This window comes from Calonectris borealis, chromosome 1 (assembly GCF_964195595.1).
Source record: "Calonectris borealis chromosome 1, bCalBor7.hap1.2, whole genome shotgun sequence".
Classification (NCBI taxonomy): domain Eukaryota; kingdom Metazoa; phylum Chordata; class Aves; order Procellariiformes; family Procellariidae; genus Calonectris; species Calonectris borealis.
Window position 1 is genome coordinate 116,520,096 of NC_134312.1, and position 17,959 is coordinate 116,538,054.

At 47.3% G+C, this 17,959-nt stretch overlaps 1 protein-coding gene across 1 annotated transcript in view; it reads left to right on the forward strand.

Moving 5' to 3' along the window:
• The first annotated feature begins 360 nt into the window (after positions 1-360).
• HUNK (hormonally up-regulated Neu-associated kinase) overlaps positions 361-17,959 on the forward strand; it is a 57,865-nt gene continuing 40,266 nt past the window's right edge. Inside the window, exon 1 of the mRNA XM_075174238.1 lies at positions 361-642. Within this exon, the coding sequence (XP_075030339.1) occupies positions 361-642 (282 nt within the window). The remainder of the gene's footprint in view (positions 643-17,959) is intronic.

Sequence of the window (17,959 nt, forward strand, 5' to 3'; positions counted from 1 at the left end):
AATTCAAACTGAACGAGCCCTCTCCCCCTCCCTCCGCCGGTCCCTCCCTCCGCCGGTCCCCCCCTCCCCGCTCGGCGCAGCAGCCTCACGCCCGGAGCCGCTGCCGGCGCGGGGCAGAGCCGCGGCGGGCGGGCGGGCGGGAGGAGGGGAGGCGCCGGATCCAATGAGGGGCGGCAGCCCGGGGCACCGCGCCGCCGGCTCGCCCCAGCCCCGGCCCCCCGCCAGCCCCGCTCCGCCCCCCGGCCCCTCCGCCCCAGCCTGGCCGGCGGCGCTCTCCCCCGAGCAACTTTCCTGCCCGCCCGGTGACCGCCCCGCGGGCCGGGGAGAGGCGGCGCGGCAGGGGCAGCGGCAGGGCCGGGCATGCCGGCGGCGGCGGGCGACGGGCTCCTGAGCGAGCCGCCGGCGGTGGCGGGCAGCGGCGGCGGCGGCGGCGGCGGCGGCGGGGAGGCGCGGAAGGCGGCGGCGGGCGCGGAGGGCAGTTTCCTGGCCGCCTGGCTGAGCGCGGCGGCGGCGGCGCCGCGGGAGCGGCTCCGCGACTTCCAGCACACCAAGCGGGTCGGCAACTACCTGATCGGCAGGAAGCTGGGAGAGGGGTCCTTCGCCAAGGTCCGGGAGGGGCTGCATGTGCTCACCGGAGAGAAGGTACCGCGCCCGGACCGGGGCCGCCGGGCACCCCTCGGGTGGCTGCCGGCACCCCGGAGACGGGGGGCTCGTGGGGGGGGTGGCGGTGTGAGATGAGCGTGCGGCGTCTCCGCCGGCCGGGAGGATGGGTCCCCCGGAGGAGACCGAGCCGGGGGGCGCCGAGCCGGGGGCGGCGCGGGGCTCCCCTGGGCGCCCGTCTCCCGACTTCCCGCGGCGCTGCCGCACGCTGCGGGCGTGGAAACGGCGCTTCCCCTTCGCATAGTGAGATTTGCGTGGCTGTGATTTTGCTTTCCTCTTGAAATACTTCAGTTGCCTTGACCTGTCTTCCCCCCCCCTCCCCGTTTGTTTGCTTATTTTTTTGGTCAGAAATGTGTTTTTGATGGTGAGACTTGTGTTGCTCAGGACAGGTCGCTGTGTGCAGTCTAGTCGCGACATTTAGCGTGTAGGTACGTACAGGTACTTCTTGCTCATCAGAGCGATGGGGGATGCTGCGTGTGTCTGCGGGAGGGGGTACAGTTCGGCGATTAGAAGTTGTTGGTATCGCTGCACGGCAAAAGATGTGAGATGCGCCCTGGATGGTTTTTTTCCCAGGGTACCGGTACGAAAAGTCCGTGGAAGGTCTCTGCTTTTTGTTTATTATCCAGAACCCTTCAGTGGAGGCTTTTACCCATCAATCAGGATATGTCACAACGTTATAAAGAGTAGCAGGGGCTTGGCTGGGCGGTAAACGGAGCAAGGACAAGCCCGCTAGGGCCCCCCCGATGAAGAGTTGTTGGAGCTATCTGACTTCTGGCTCTGTTTTATCAGATCCTGAAGAGAGGGCTGCCCAAAGCGGGGTGCCTTGCTGTTACTGAAAGCTCCTTGGACCAGTGGGACTAAGTACAGTGTAATTTCCTCCAGCTCTAGCAGCACTGTAAATGTGCTGCTGTTACGATTGCATCTTGGTAGCTTGCATTCCTGTACTCTTGGATTTTTTTCTTTTCTTTTTCCGTTCCAGTAAATTTGTCACAGAGTGAAATTTAATATAGAGCTCTGAATTTCATCATGAGGAAAATGATAAGGTTAGTGATTATTATCATATAGGAATGCAAAAAAAAAAAAATTTGCTCTCTTCTGTTACCAAGTGTGTGCTTCTCCTTGGTAACAGATACATCCAATGATCCTCCAGTTGATAAAAGGCACATGCACACACACGTCCTTCCCACCTCCACGTTTGTGGATTGCTACATTTATCTCAGTCTGTTAAGAGGGGAAAAAATAAAAAGACCCACCACACGCCCCTCTGTCTCAGCTCCCAGGCCTGCTGCTTTCTTTTTTTTTTTTTTTTTTGTCCCCTCAATGTCTTGAATAACACACACCGTGACAAAGTGACAAGCAGAAACTCTAGGAGAATCACACTTCCTTCCTGCTGAGCCACCATGCCCTTCTTTGTGGACAGGCATGATGATCTCTGAGCTCCGTCTGACCTGATCTTGTACCATCAGATCAAAGGAAGCTCTTGCTGTCGACTTCAGTGGGTGAAAGATCAGTCGCATAGTTTCAAATTGACTAATCAAAAGTCCATCTTCCCAGAAAATCCACCTATATAATTCCGGGTATTTATGGATAAGCAATTTGATTTAATCGATAAGAGATAAGTGTAATTAAAGATTTGCTTCAGGTGAGGTTCTATCTCAGCGAGGTTCCTCCCTCTAACCAGAGGGGTGAATGCTTTCCGTCCCACGCGTGATGCCACGTGAGAATTTCATCCCAAGTAGAGAGCTGATGGACATTCAGCTCTTCTGGGCATATTCCTCTGCCGAGCTTTCACGTGGCCTCCAGCCAAAGGCAGCTGAAACGTGCCCAAACTGGCTCTGCCTCACAGCTGCCGGCAGCTCTGCCTACATGGAGCCCACCACGGGCGACTGAGCTCTGCCTGTGATATGAGGAAGAGAAGAAAAACATCTGCTTACCCGGACTCCTTTCTTTCAGAGTGCAGGGCTGTGTTGGAGAGGAGGCTGAGGCTGGCAAGGGTGGGAATGGGGTGAGGAGCGAAAGCGCGAGGCGGCGTGAGAGTGGGGACCGGTGGCAGCAGGTCTTGGGAGGAAGTTCTGTGGGAGGAGGACATTTTACATAAGAAATAGTGTATCTCCATGGCAAAGTACTTCTACAAGAGCATCCTGATACGTGAAGGGCCAGATCCACTGATTAAGCTATATTTGTGCCTTCCGAGAAATCTCGGTGAGGCGCGGACCGGGCGCTGGAGAGTTAGATATGACAGTGCCAGCATCTGAGCCCAGGTGACACCGACGCTCAGCACAGACCTCCTCCTCCGGACATCAGGTGGCCAAAGTCGGGCTGGAGTTAATGGAGCTGTCTGAGACATGACATCGGTACCTGCATGTGACAGTTACCTTCTGACCCACCTCCATCCCTAAACTTGTCTTGTCTCAGGGGAAAATCCCCCAAGAGTGACTCCGTGCTCCTCCAGAGGCTGGAAGAGATGTGGTCCCTCCTTCCGTAGGGTGAGCCAGAAATTGGCCGTGTATAGTCTTCCAGTCCACTCACTTGCAGAGGAAAAGTTAATCTGCAGGAGTGTATACTTAATATGCTTGCCAGTAGAGTTCAGCGAAGCAAAATGTAGAAACAAAGCCGTCTCCCGTGGACAGCTTGCTGGATCAGTGTAATTGCTGCATTTTCCTGAGCTGATGTTTTATGAGCCTATTATTCCAGGATTAGTGCCTGCGTGTATTTTGAAAGCAAAATAATAATTGACATCTGATTTTCGTCTTGTAAAGCCATTGTTGAGCAAGGGCATTGCCTAAATTTCAATAAAATTGCCATAATAGTATAAAGTAGGGGTCTTACTACTAATGTCTGGTAGCTTTTTGGCAGAGTCCAGGCCATTATGGTCACCAAAATATCTAACTTCAGTAAAGGGGGCCCAAACAATTTTTGATTTGCAGCAGACTTTAGCAACTCCGGAGGAGTTAATGCGCATTATTGTTTCAGAAAATTGTGTGTTTAGAAATGAAATCTGTGGATTAATGAGTCCCCAGCTAGGCTCGGATCCACCACGCTGACACAATGCATTGTACAGAATCAAAGCAATGCGGAGCGGGTGCCAAAAATCTGCCATTACCTCACCCTGAAATTGCTAGAAGCTAAAGAGGTCTTCAAGAGAGCATGAGATGTTATATACTGTGGGCCAAACGCTAGTTACTTTACCAGCTGCTTCGAGGGCAGTTTCATGGATGATGTGTTTTGAGTGACCTGTGTGGGACGGGAACCAGCAGCTCCTACGGGCACCTAAGCTCAAGAGGGTGAGCTAAGGTGAGATTTTTAAGCCTTCCCTATGAACGTCTTTAGCATTGGACTTAAAATCAAATCTGTTACGGTACTTCTTGCGGTTTATGTTGCCATAATGTCAGGCATGTTATTATTTTCTGGGCTTGAAAAATGTTTGGTAGTGCCTGATGCAATTAAGTGTATTTTAGCTGAGCGCAGGAGAATGTTGAACAGATTATTCTTTCCATTGCTTTTGAATAAAAGTATCGCAGCCTATAATCTGACATTTTTGGGTAAAAGGCTGATTTGTCAGATCAGCTCAGGCAGTCTTTATTGCTAATCCTGAGGAAACATAGTTCCCCTATGAAGAGCAAGCCAATTTAGCTTTAAATTGTGGCTTTGAAACCCCGCTGAGTTAGCTGTATTGTTGTTATTCAGCTAACTTTGGGAGCCTGTGCACAATATACTCTCAGATTGCTTCAAGCCTTCTGTTTGGGGCTCAGAAGGGTCAATCGCTGGGCGACGGGAATCGGGCAAAGGCAGGTATCGCAAGATAGTGATTTTTTTTGCATTTTTAGACAGCTGAGGTTATGTTGCCATCACTGCGGTGGGGGTGGTATGAGGCTCTATTAGTAGAGTGAATAGATTGTGTTACCTGCTGTGGACCCCAATGAAATGTCCGAATAACTCCATATAGCGTTGTGGAGTAACAATGTATTGAGCCAAAGTTCTTACAAACAAACTTGAACCGAGATTACGTATAACTACTTTTAGGTGTAATCTTTAGCATTACAAAAAAGAGTCAGTGAGGCAAATTGACTTACTTGATTTCTCATCCACCAAAGAATTTACCGTTTTCTTTAGCGCTATTGTTAAGCTCGAAAAAAGTACATTTTTAGTTACAATTAGTCAAGTGGCTTTCTGCAACACTGGGAAGCAGCGGCTAAAAATACAATTTACCAGTTTCGTCTGTGAAGGCAAAACAATTAATATTAAAAGTGGCCTTTTCACAGAAGCGTTTTTGTTCAGAATGCATTTCTGTATTAAAGAGGTAAAAAAAAAAAACAAAGAAGAAGAGGTGTATTTGGGCACCCTGAAGGTGCTGGGGTGGGTAGGTGGGCAGAGCAGCCTCCCTGCAGAGAGCTGGAAATGCCTCTTTCGCCCCGGCGGGCCCTCCTCGAAGGAGGGAGGTGTTTCCGAAGGGCGCCTGCGCAGCTGTCACCTGCTAGTGGCACATTGCGCTGCGTGCGTTATGCAAAATTATACGCCAGCGTAGCAGGCGCGTTTCTGTGCGAACTTCGTGCCCTGCCTTCACCTTCTGAAGCGCTTTTCGATGAGCACGGGGGAAGCGGTGCAGCTCCCAGCCTTTTCGGTAGACGAGGAGTGACTTGGGGCTGGGGCTGCCTGCCAGGGAGCCCATGTGAGATGCAGGTCGTGCAGATTATGTGACTGCTCTACATCAACCAAGGCAGCCGACTCCTAAAATGCTCCCCGTGACTAGGCACAGGCTGTCAGTTTAAGCAGCGTTTACGTAAGTGAGAGTATAGAGAAGTCCGTATGCGGTGGTATCGGTCCTTGGCCCCGCACCCCACCTTCCCCATTGCAAGCCCCCTCCCACTGCAGACCTCTCCATCCCCTTCTTGGGTAGGACGGAGGAGGCAGCCCTCATCTCAGCCCGTCAGGACCTCTTACCTCAAGCAACGGCTGGAGCGATTAATTTCGCAAATTTCTATCTTCTAGCAACCGTTGAAGGGAATATAGGCAAGTGGACGCAGAGAAATATGGACAAAAGTGGTGCCAGTAGACAACAGCAGAACTTACGATGCCATATACGCTTTCACATGTCACGGTGTTAATCTTGCCGTGAGTAAATTCACTGTTTTCCTGTGTCTTCCACCGTAGACTTCAGGGAATGGAGACGTGGTGGCCAAAGGCCTTTGGGTGTGTTGGCAAGTGAGATCTTGCCCCGTTAATGCCCTTAGTAACTGTGCCTCCCCCTGCAACATCGCTGCTCTGCATCTGGGAAACCAACAATGGTGTGGGCTTCCCATTGAGGGCTTCTGCGCCGGGACTTGCCGTTGTCAACCGTGTCCGTATCTCATGATCCAGGGTTGTCCAAGTAGTAATACTGGCTTAAAACCTGGGAAATTTGGTGTGTACTTATATATAGTTCTAGGATCTTTACCTTTCTCTGATTTCTGAGTTTTGGGGGCCATGAGTGTGTGTGTGGGGTCACTTTCAAACCATCTTGCCAACCAAATAGGTCAGGAAGTTACTGCATTGCAAAGAAAAGTTGGGTTTCTAAGGTGGTCACTGGTCTTTCAGTTCAACCCTTTCCTTTTTTCTCCCCCAAATATCGTGAGGTTGTAGGTAAAACTGTGGAACTTGGAATGCCTTCATTGCTTTCAGTGGCGCAGAGGGTAAAGCCACAGGATCTTAATTTAAAATTTGATTTGTTATTTTATGTTCTTCCTCCAGTGATACTTGTATACCAGTTTCCTAGATGTGTTTGTTCTCTCTGTATAAGTATTTAATCAGTAGTTCTCTTCTTATCTATTTCTGTACATACTTTTAAATTTTATTTATATAAAAAAAAGAGCTTGTTTTGAAAAGTGCTTACTGCAAATCTGCATGGTGGCTTTCTCCCAGGATGCTGTTCACTTTTATTAACAGCTGCCAACTGTTGCACCTGGATGATATGCCACTCTTTAATTATATGCACCAGGGGAATAAAATGAGGGTGTTTCTGCAGCCTGAATTTTGACATTTCCTTGCTTCTAAGTGTTTGCTTTCACAGCTTTGACACTGTTCTTTTCACAGAGGTTTGTGTGTGTGTGCAGATGCATAATTTGTATTGAAGCTACTAAACATATGCTTTTGTTAACACACGATACTTCAGAAAATGATTTGAAGAGCAGTGTCATGGTTGCAATGGCATCAGTGAGGACTTGGCTGGAAGCAGGACCAGAAGGTTGGTCGCTGTGTCAGCACAGGGTTCCCCGATAAGCCTTATGGAGCGTGCAAGAATTCGAGCATAAGGCAGAATAAATGCCAAACTGCTGATGTGCACCTACCTGCTCAGTTTGCTATATGATCACCTGCTGACAGTTTGTTCATCTGGAGAATAACCAGTTGCATCAGGCACTTGTTATAAAGCCACACTCTTGCCTCTATCCCTTTTCTATGTTGCATACTTGGCGTAAGTGGGAATAGGCTTTAACAGGCAAGAGAGCCTGTTCATTAGTGCAGTCTGTCTTCCAGGAAGGTTGCTTTAATATTTTTCAGCTGTAGCTTGCAACTTGTTCTGCAATGAGCTGAATTGATGCACATGTGGCAGTTGCTTATCCTCTTGAGATAATCCGCTTTCAAGTTTACATTCAGCAGTTTTAAGGACGTCACTAACAGTGCATGTCAGCAATGTGCTGCTTTTCATATAGACTGTTATAATTTTAGTGGCATATGCAGGATTGAGGGAAGCCGAGTGTTTAGGTTGAATTGACACCAGGTGTATTCTTATGCGATGCTCACATCTGGATCCTTGCATTTGTTCTTGCAAGTTTTGTATTTTTAACATATTTAATGATATGTGAAGCTGTATGCCTGTTTTTGTAGGCATGTGTTACCTATTAATGTCTTGGTAATTAAAATATGTCTTGCTTTCTACATCTTGCAGTTTGCCGTATCTCCTTTTACACCAATGAGGTGGAGAATGCTACCATAGCTTCATGCTTTTCAGCGGACATTACACATTAGGCGTCTTTGCCCCTCTGCCCTCGTGAGTTATTTGTTAGCCTGCACTTGGGAAAATGGAGATTATTAATGAGCAGCACTTACTCTTCACAAGGATATAACCCCAGAAGGAAAGCAGTCGTGAGAGGGTGCCAGTGGCAACCTTCTGGCAGCTGAATTGTAATAGTCTGCCTAAAACCTGAGCTGTTGTGTTGTACGAACAACAATATAAAAATGAGCTGAGAGTTTATGTGCTGACTATGGTACTCTTCAAGGTTATGGAGAAGCATCTCAAAGTGTCCCAAGCCAATGATTAGGTGGATACCAGCCAGAAGAAGAATTAGGTGGATTGCTGTGTTGGTGCTCACCTAGCAGCATGGGGTACAACCGAACCAAAGCAAACCAGTACTGGCTAGATTCAGACCATCTCAAGTACTCTTTTGCTTGCCATGTAGCCACACTTTGCATTATTTCAACTCCAGATTGGCTTAGCTGCTATTTTCAGGTAAGCTGAAGAGCAAAAAACCAGAACTTCTTGATTCTGTGGCTCTGTGAAACTTCTTCCGCTGTGCCTCCCCGATGGGTTGTCTGTTGGCTGATCTCCTCGAGGGTACGAACTTAGTGGTGCCAGTGGTTTTGGTGGGCTGATGGAGGTCGTGCTTATGAAGAGAACTGGGTAGGTTTTTCCAGTAAGCTTTACTGGAGTAAGACAGAAGCCACCATCACAAGCACGGCTCTGGGGCCCACGCTAGGGCGGAGGTACACATTTCTAGGCTGATAAGGTGAATCCCTGCAAAACCTGTGTGCTGCTCTGCGTTTAGGATCGGTGCTTGCAGGGAGCAGGATCAAACCTCATCCTCACAGAAAGAGTCTGGGAGGAGTTACCGTGGCCTCCCAAGAAGACCGCCTGCAAAAAACGACCAGAAAGCTGGTGCTGCCCTGACCAAAGTTTCCTCTTCTGTCAATGCTTTGCTCTGCTATTGCACTGCTGAGCTCTAGGTGCAACACCTGTAACGCTAGGCCCGGCAGGGCTCTTCTCATTTGCAGTGCAAGATCAGTGCCACTAGTGCTATGAGAAAAATCATTGCAACAAAGAGAACTAAAAAAAGATAAGTTATATATAATAAAGTTCCTTTGCTCTCTGCCTGTTGTGGAAGATTGTCATGGAAACATTTTTTTCAGAGAATAAATTTATTTTCTGTGAATAATGTCCACAGAGCTAGGGGAGAGAACATATTATTTATATATAAAAACTTTATTGGAGACACCCTTCTCTTCGCTCCCAACAGTTGTAAATGTTTTATTGACTGTGTTTTAAGTCACTACAAAGGAGGGTATTACCTGGGCCTCAGAAGCAGTGGCTCTTGGGTTTTTGTTGTGTTTTTTTTTCCCCTCCTTAAAGCCATAAAGCTATATTGGTATTAAAGCTCTTTAAATCAGGGACACTTAGTCTTCCGTAAGTCCAGTTATGCATTTCATCACTTAAATGTGAAACGGGGACTGTTTAATACGAAACACATTATGAGTCCGTGAGCAGGAAGATGGGGAGCGTCACGAGCCGCCAGGTTTCTCCTGTAGGGGATCGGTGTTGGAGGAATGTCATTTGGTATCGCTCCTCTGCTTTTGCTTCCCCACGCGTAACCTGAGATCTTCATCCATCTCACTGTGGCAGAAGTTGTTTTCAGCATTAGGAAGGCAAGTTATGGTTTATCGGAAACAGATGGATGGGGTACGGTGTGCTTGCGACCGAGGCACCAACTGCGCCTTGCCGTGCCTCTGCTCTGGCGGCTGCTTCTTGTCCTGACAGCCTATTAGGGCCACGCCTGGGTGGAGAGGACCTCTGTTTTCCAGCAGTTGTCACGCTGGCCTCCTCCGTGAGGGGTTGTGAGTAGCCATCAACTTCCGTCGATGCGAAAGAAGGACCGTGCTGGTCTGCACGGGTTTTCCCTCTGATGCATGGCGGCACGTCAGGCTCCCCGTGCGCCTGTGTGGCAGGGCCTGAAAAACGCCCTTCCCGTTAGCTGGTCATACCTTGAGCTCAAGGAGTTTTCACGTTAAGTGCTGGGCGGTGTTTCAGCATGTCAGTCTGACCTTATGAACGGGGGTCAAAAAGCCCTTTTCTGAAAAACAGCTAATATTTGGAAAGTGATACTTGATGAATATTTTAGGTGCTGATGGCAAGGCAAACCCGGCTGTCCCAGGCATTCAGAGACGCGCTTTCTCCTTGCAGGGGATGTCTCCGGCCCGGAGGCTGGTTTTGACAAGCTCGTAAGGATTTCTTTTGGAACCTCTTTAATGCACCCTCCTGTATCTCTGCATCTGGCTTTCTGCCGCCACCACTTCCATCAGTCTCTGTGTAATCTCTCTTGACTTGTGTAGATATCTTTAGAGGCCAGGGAGGTAAAAATGTGCTCCTCTCCCTCGGGGGATGCAGTTATGGCTACCCCATTAATTAGTTGACCAGGAGGGCGGTGACAGGTCGCTGGAATTGGTTTGTTCTGCCAGAGGCAAGACAGATCCTCTCCATGACCCACTCAAGACAAGCCATGCGTTCCTTCCCATGGATATTGAGATGGGGCTGTCCACTCAGGTTCCTGCTTCCCAGGCCCCCGGGCTGTGCTCTGACCCTGTGGCATCCATGCGTTACACAAATTCTACTGCTTTGGACATACAGCACCAAGGAAAAACGTAGTTCGTGGGTGTTTCTGAATAGAGTGGCTGGGTAGAGGCAGAATTCTTGCCTCAAAACCATCTCCTGCTGGTCCCTGTGCTCTGAAAGTCTGGCCATTTCAGGCGGCAGAGACGCTAGCAGATAAGAATATGTCTGTCTTTCAGTTGTTTGAAAAGGGAGCGAAGCAGAAGATGAGAGGGAAGGGGGCAGCTGGCTTTATGGAAACAGCGGTGTAGAAGCATGTCCAGAAGAGGATTAACAGTAGTTGCCCATGAAGCGTGGCATGAAGTTACCCATAAATACGACGTGAAGTTAAAAAAGCACGTTGAAGAGGAATGTGGTCAAGAATGGCTCTCCTCCAGTGAAGCTGAGCTGCTCTGTGGAAATGGACCACATCAGACAAGGCATTAGTCATGTGTTAAATCAGCAATTATCTCTGCTCTGTTTCCTTCCTTCTTTTCTGAAGTAAGAGGAAAAGGGAGGAAGAGCTGCAGAAATACAGGGGATGTGGAAGGGCACTAAGGTAGAGCGTGAGGAAGCCCTGAGGAGTCCGTGCACACAGCCGTGCAATATTGACAATCTTAAAACCTTCACGTGGTCTGCCCTTGCTCTTAGCATAGCGGGAGCAATCCTGTAGTATGTCCTTACAAACACCAGTGCCTCGACACATCAAAACTCTCTCTCCCTGTGGAAACGCTAATTTGAGTGTGCCAATACAGTCAGCAGCAGAGCCGTGGGTGAGTTGGGCTGTCTGCAGCAGCATCAATATTTGCATGACTCCTCGTGACACTTCGTGTCTTCTGCGCTGGGGAGCTCCAGGAAGGATGTCAGAGAGAGCTTGCAAAATTTACATCCCTTGATGTGACTGCTGACGGCTCCCAGAGCATCTCGCCTAGGTCAACCCATCCTTCTGTGTCGTGCCTTGTCCCCCACCGCTCTCTGCGGGGATCAGAGACATTTCGCGTATGTATAGGCGCTGAAGCCCAAAGGGATCACAGCCATCATACAGCCTGACTTCCTATAGAAGGTGAGCCCTGGTATTCTCTTCAGGAGTATCTGTATCAATGTTTTGTTGAGCTATTGCATACTTTTAAGAGAGGGGGAGAAAATTCAACATCTAAATTAATCTCTGTAAGATAAGATGTTTCTATCATTACTTCACTGCACCTAAAAAAACATGGATTGTGTTTATAGCCTGACTTTGCCCAATTTACCTTTTGGGAAGTTCATTTTTATTTTATTAGATTAAAGAGCTTTCTGTTATCAGAAATCTTCTCCTCATGTAGATACTTGCAGAAAATCATCAAGCCGGTACTTAACATTCTTCTAATTAAATATTTTGAGCTTCAGTCAGTTACTATGACAAACAGTTCTTGGACCTCAGACTGTTCCTGAAACTCTTTTCAGAACCCTTTCCAAAATTTTAACATCATTTTTTAATTACTGGCACCAGAACTGGATACAGTAATCTAATAATAGTCCCCAGTGCCTTCGACAGGTGTAATTAATACCTTTTCATACTTTAACAAATACATCCAGCTTATGCTTTTAGGGATTATGTTTAAGTTGGCTGTGGCATCAAGAGGGCTTATGTTCATTTGCTTATCTAAAGTACTCCTGAATCCTTTTCTGCATTGCTGGATGCTGTCGTCTTTGGGTTGTAGGTAATGGTAAGATTTTCTTTTTATCCCCTGGCAGTTTGATTCTTTCCATTCAAGCTACCTTGAATCTGAAGTATATGAGTGAGCATACTCGGAACTACTTTCTTACTTAGAAGAGTTTGTATTTCTTCGGGGGCTGATTTCAAGCTTTCCTGACTGTGTCTAGTCTGCCAACAGAGAGAGTGGCCTCCTGCCTACTGAGACATTTATCCTGTACTCGTCTCTACAGCAGCTGGTTTTATGTGTTGCTAAGCTCAAAACTCTTGGCTTACACTGTCAGAGACTCAGAAGAGAAGAGAATATTTTAACAGAAGTGACTCCTCTCTACCTTTTTTGATTGCTGATTTTACTAATGTCAGAGCAAATACAAAAGAAAAACTATATATTCAGCTGTCCTACAAAGAGCAGATACAAAACCTATCAAAGACTGAACATCGCCACTCAAGTCTGAAGCAAAGAGATGATACTGTTTAACGTATAACCTCAATGCATCTCTAATTGTATAGCTACCGAGCAGCCTTTTCACAGTGCATATATGTGCACATCCATGCACATGTTTAACTCAACTTCTGTCCCCCCTATTCCATTCATAGCAAGCATACAAGGCAAATATAAAAGGTATCAGGTGGCCATCACTGAATGGTTGTCCTTCTCTATCCTTGATAAACGGGGCAGGCCGCATTGTTGTGGAAGAGTCTGCCTTTACACATTGCTGTGGGTTTGGACGATTGCTGGCTTCCTTGAAGTGAATGGCTAAGCTGTAAGCAGAATGGTTAGCAAGTGGTTACCTTCTTGTGATACTTTCAGAAATGCTCTGCGGTTTTCTTTGAAAGCAGTTCTTGAAAGGTGAATAGGATGCTAACATTTGTTAGGGAACTGGGAAGCCAAGCAGGATAGCCGAAGGGAGTCCCACTAAAAATGCCACCCTGGGACCTTCTTCAGGCAGTTTCGCTGAATTGGGTGGTATGGGCTGCAAGGTAATTTGGCAAATGCCTAACATCAAGCATGTTACCTTTCTTACAGTTTCATTGTGTTTAGTCCCATGGTGAATGTCAAGTCTGTGTTTCTGTGATGGTGTCTAGACTCATCCGTGTCTGACAGTCCTAATGGAAGAGCTGTGATTTCTCTCTGTCCTAGGTGGGACATGTGCGGTCCTTTCTGAAGGTGTACAGTTTATTGATTTCTGGTATGCATTTGCTTGGATGATTCTTTTCTTTAATGCTTTATTTCTTAAGATATTGGAACTTGCTATGTAAAAAAAAAAATTCCTTTGCTGTACTGTAATATTTGCTAAGCTGTAACAGCTAAAGGAAAGAAGAAACGTTACCCGGTGAATGAAGTTGGCATTTTCTAGTCTTTGGATTCAGTTGTGAAAAGCTGGTTGGTTGCCCAAACTGAGATACCCTTGAAGGGATTGCTTCAGGACTGTGCTGACAACTGTGCAGGCTTCAAAGTTAGGTCTGTTTAATATGATTTGAATTGGCCACCCAAAATCACCAGCTGGTTTTGAAAACTAAGCTGAGATTTTTGTGGTGAGAACAGTGGTAAATACAAAGCAAGCTACAAGTGATGCCAGACAGCTATCACTGAAAGGAAGGAAGGAAAGAAAATGAATTCATTGCATGAGCCTTCTTGGGCACTTCAAAAAGGAGCTGGAGATGGGCTTGCACTAACGATGGCTGTAAAATATCTACGTGGTCTGGCTCTTCATCTCATTCTCCTGGCTAAGCTTAAACCAGACAGTAAAGGTTTGCGGGTTTAGGTGCAGAAGTCCAAGTCTCAGGCCTTCCCATTGACTGTCTCCCCAGCTGCACCCTGTAGCCTGCGGCTCTGAACTTCAGGGTGGTGAAGTTGTGCACCAGGTCAGGGTGCACCAGGCCTCCCATGGCCCACGGCCCAGGACGGTGCTGAGAGTCAGCACTGCTGCCTGGCTTGGCATCATCTCTAGCAGGTCTGCCAGAAGTAGACTCTGGCAAAAAAAGAGGAGGGCGGGGGGGAGGAAGAAGAAGAAGGAAGAAAAAAGGCAGGGAGGTTGTCCCTCCAGTAGTTGAATAGTTCTTCCAATAGTTGAAGTTGCTTCTCTTGTGCTATGTTGGTCTCCTGGCCAAATCCCACAGTGCTTGCTGGATTCTTATTCAAACCAGTTTCCTCTCAATTCAGCTGGAGCTCCCTTTGGCAGAGGTCTGCAGGAACTGCCTTCCTCTTATTTAAAGTTACCGGAGAATTTGCAGAAGGAAACAATTCAAGTGGTTGGGCAAGTGGGGAAGACTCTTAAAAAGTGCTCAAAATGTCACACCCTGATTTTGCAAGGTCACTTGCAATCTTCTGTTCTCTGCAAAGTTAAACATGTTATAACATTATTTGCCAGGCTGGGGCCATTACTATGAAACTGTTCTAGATGTTATTGCAAGTGTCTGACCTGAGTATTGTTCAAGACCTCTTGACTTTGACTCGGCAAACAGGCCATTGAGAAAACCTATTTTCTGGCAAACAGGAAGGCTTGCTGCCGTTGAGGGGCGTCCTTCTGCCAAGAGACAGCCTGTGCAAAGACATCCGATCTGGCAAGCAAGAAACCCGAGGCTGAACTCAGACCTGGGTTCCCCGAGTGCTAGCATATCGTGTGACTGAAGTCACTGCTGTCATATGGTTGTTACTTGGTTTTTATTCAGGTGGAATCATGTTGTGTCTTAACTGATCGAAGCCTGAGATTCACTGGGGAAAGCTAGGTAGAGGGGGTAGATGTTTTTACTGTAAAACCATGGCTTGAATAAAGCTCTTTTTGCAGCTTGGGGAGGTAGGGAACAACCAACCAAAAAACAGAAACCCAATTGCCTTCCATCAATTTTGTATGTAGCTGAAAATAGGTTCTACAGCAGGCTTGGATCTGCCCTCCCCCCCAATATTATTGTGTTCTTATGTTCAGCTTCATCCTGGTATCCAACATTTGGTTTCCCATCAGCAGTACTCGGCAGACATACCATGCCTTGGATTTCTTATTGAAGCAGAACAGAAGTTGAAAACCACAAGGTTTCAAAGCAGGTTTCCAGCACCGAGGAGTATTTATGGAGGGTTGGTCTGAAAAAAAAAAAGTCTCAGTAAGACTGAGCCGCACTCTGACAAAATGACACTGCTGCAGAGCAGGCAGGCAGTGATCTGAATAGACCTTTTCATGTCCACTGGGTAAGCAAACATCTTTCCCTCACTAACAAAAGCACTACTTCTTGACCTGTGATTTTTCCAAGTGTCACTGTTGGGGTTATAAATAGCTGGCAGAAGGGGAGGGGGAGAAGATGACTTTGACTTCTGCCCACTGAGCACCTGGAGGTTCCTCCTGCCTGGTGCAGCAGACCCACCACCAGCTCCGTGGGCTCAGCGTGCTGTCAGGGCGCAGGTCTGGGGAGCTGCCCGATGCGAAATGTGCCTCTTGGACAGACATACGGACGCTACGCTGGGGCACGCTTAGGATGTGTGTGAGCCACCTTCCATGCTCTGTTGCAATTTTCTATGTCGAGGCATGGCTGTTTACAAAGAGGATGCAAAATGTGTTTTCCCTGGATGCAGCAGTGATCTAGCAACCGAAGCCCTGGCTCCCAGATTTCTTCAGGCAACGTTTGGTCCTTTAAACTATCTCTTCTTGCTTTTTCTCAGGGCCTTGCTGTGACTGTTTTTGTGCAGTTTGGTGCCAGTCAGCTCCACCCCCTCCCCCGCCTCTCTCTCGCAGATTCACAAACCCGCCTAAAACACTAGCTGGCAAAAATCCTCCGCCCGTACGTGTCAAACGTGTGCCTTTGTTTGGGTGATGACACGTGCCTGTATTTGCTGATGGTGTTTTAGCTGCTTGGTTCTGTAAGCAATGTCACCATCTCCTCCAACGATCCGTGGAGAAGAGCGGTGCTTGCATTTCCCCCTCACCTCCGCTTCAGTACGCTTTAGCCCAACCTGAAGTATTTTAGTGCGACGATCGAGAGAAGCAGCAATTGCTCATATGATGTGTCACACCATAAACTTCAGGAAAGTAATTCATTCCAACAGTATAATTCTAGGACTCGGGAACCAAAAATATGGCCTATTACTCATCTTCGTACCTCATAACACAGAATAACTTAAACCATTCATTTATTTACACAGCAAAGGTTTAGCCAAATCAAAGTGTTGAATGTCAAGAGCCACTGTTGCTACATATTCAGAGTAATTACTTGCTTTATAATTTATTTTTTATTTCTGTGCCAATATTGGCCAAGAATTCAAGTTAGGAGATAAGCATGATGCAGATGATGCAGAGACAAAGAGCTCCTACTTGAAACTCGGGAGAGCAAAACTGAGTAATTGGCATGTCTTGAGTAGGTTATGAAAGCTCGAATGTGTTTATTTTATGGTTATCTAACATCTACAGTATTTTCTCTACTGAATGCTTTTTCCTTCTGCATGAATGAAATTTTCAGGTGTATGCACACACATATACACCGTACAGGAGGCTGTGTATATTAAACGCATTGGGGCACGTTCAGTCTTCACTTACCTTGGTCTAACTCTGGATGAACTCAAAATCGGGGATATTTAGCTAAATCAACCCTGGAGTAACTGAGTGCAGAGTTTGATCCCTAGATTTCCTAGATATGCTTCAGAGTAAATTGTAAATCAGGGGAAGATCCAAGAAACCCAAACAAGCAAAAAAAATCCCACCAGAGCTCTGCCTGACAGTGCTGGCCCCTTTGCACAACCCTTGTACCATGGGGTGCATTTCACTTAGGAAAGCAAAGTGACCCTGCAAGAAAGTGAAGGCAAAAAGAGCAGTGCAAGGGAAAGGGCATTGACTAGGAGGACAGAAGAATAAATGAAAGGAGTAGTAAGGAAGACGACCTGGGAGAAACGGAGAGGAACAGCAACAAAAGCTGTAAAGCTATTATGGAGAGTATCCGTATGAAAGTTGATGGGCTGCTTGTGTGTTTGGGTCAGCTAAAATTTTTTTTAGATATATAGAGGTTTCTTTAAAGACCCTGGCTTTTGAATAGAGATGGAGAGCGGGGCATCTTTCTGTGGTGTTTCCAGGGTGCCCTGTGCTGCAGCACGGACCTATGCGAGGAGGCATGGTCCCACGCACATCTGTCCCAGGAGCAAGCAGTATCGCACTGAAGCTAGTTTCCTGCCTGGTGTGGGAGGTGCAAGTCTCCCGGAGTCTTAACTGGTGTTTTACTCTTCTCTTTCCCCTATGCAAAGCTGTTGCCAAAACAAAACCGTTGTTTCCTCCTTTGTCAGCTCTGTCAGCTGTGCTGGTGGATCTCTCGGACCCGATGCAAGGGCTGTTGAAGGGGGAAAGGTAGCTCGGCGTGGAGGGGGGGTCTGGCAGCAGCTTTGCTTCTCTGCTGGGATAAGTAGGGTGCGTGACCAAGTATCTGTCAAAACCAAGGGGAAAATTTGTCCATAAGGCACAGAAAGCTAATTCTTTGTGATAGTGAAACGGTCACCAAGTAGTCACATAGCTGGCTCTGTCTCCTGGGTTCAGGTGGTTGCCCCTGCTCCCCACAGCCATGCTCAGCCTGGGCAGCAGACGTGTCTGCATTTAGTAATGTGCTTTTTTTGGTCAATGAATTGGAGATGACTTACCAATATGGAAAACAGATTGCTGCTCCATACTGTTAATACTCCATGTTTTGTATCCTGCAGCTGTGGAAGATACCAGCTTTTTTTTTTTTTTTAAACTTTTGCAGAGATTGTGTTGTGTTGCCAGCAAACAAACTGGCATCTCATGTTTCTCTAAACCCTGAATTTGTTTGTCCTCACCAGAATAACTTCTGTGGTTTGCTGTCTAAATAATCCATGCAAGCCTCTGTGTTCTCGGTCCTATCTCATTAGATGGAAGAACGTACTAATTTAAGACTGTTTCCTTGGTGAATCACCTGAGGCTTTCAAAAATTGTGAAGTTAAGCTGTGATTTGCCTGTTGTTTTATTTTACGACTAAATGATCTTTCTTTAATGTGACTAGTCAGG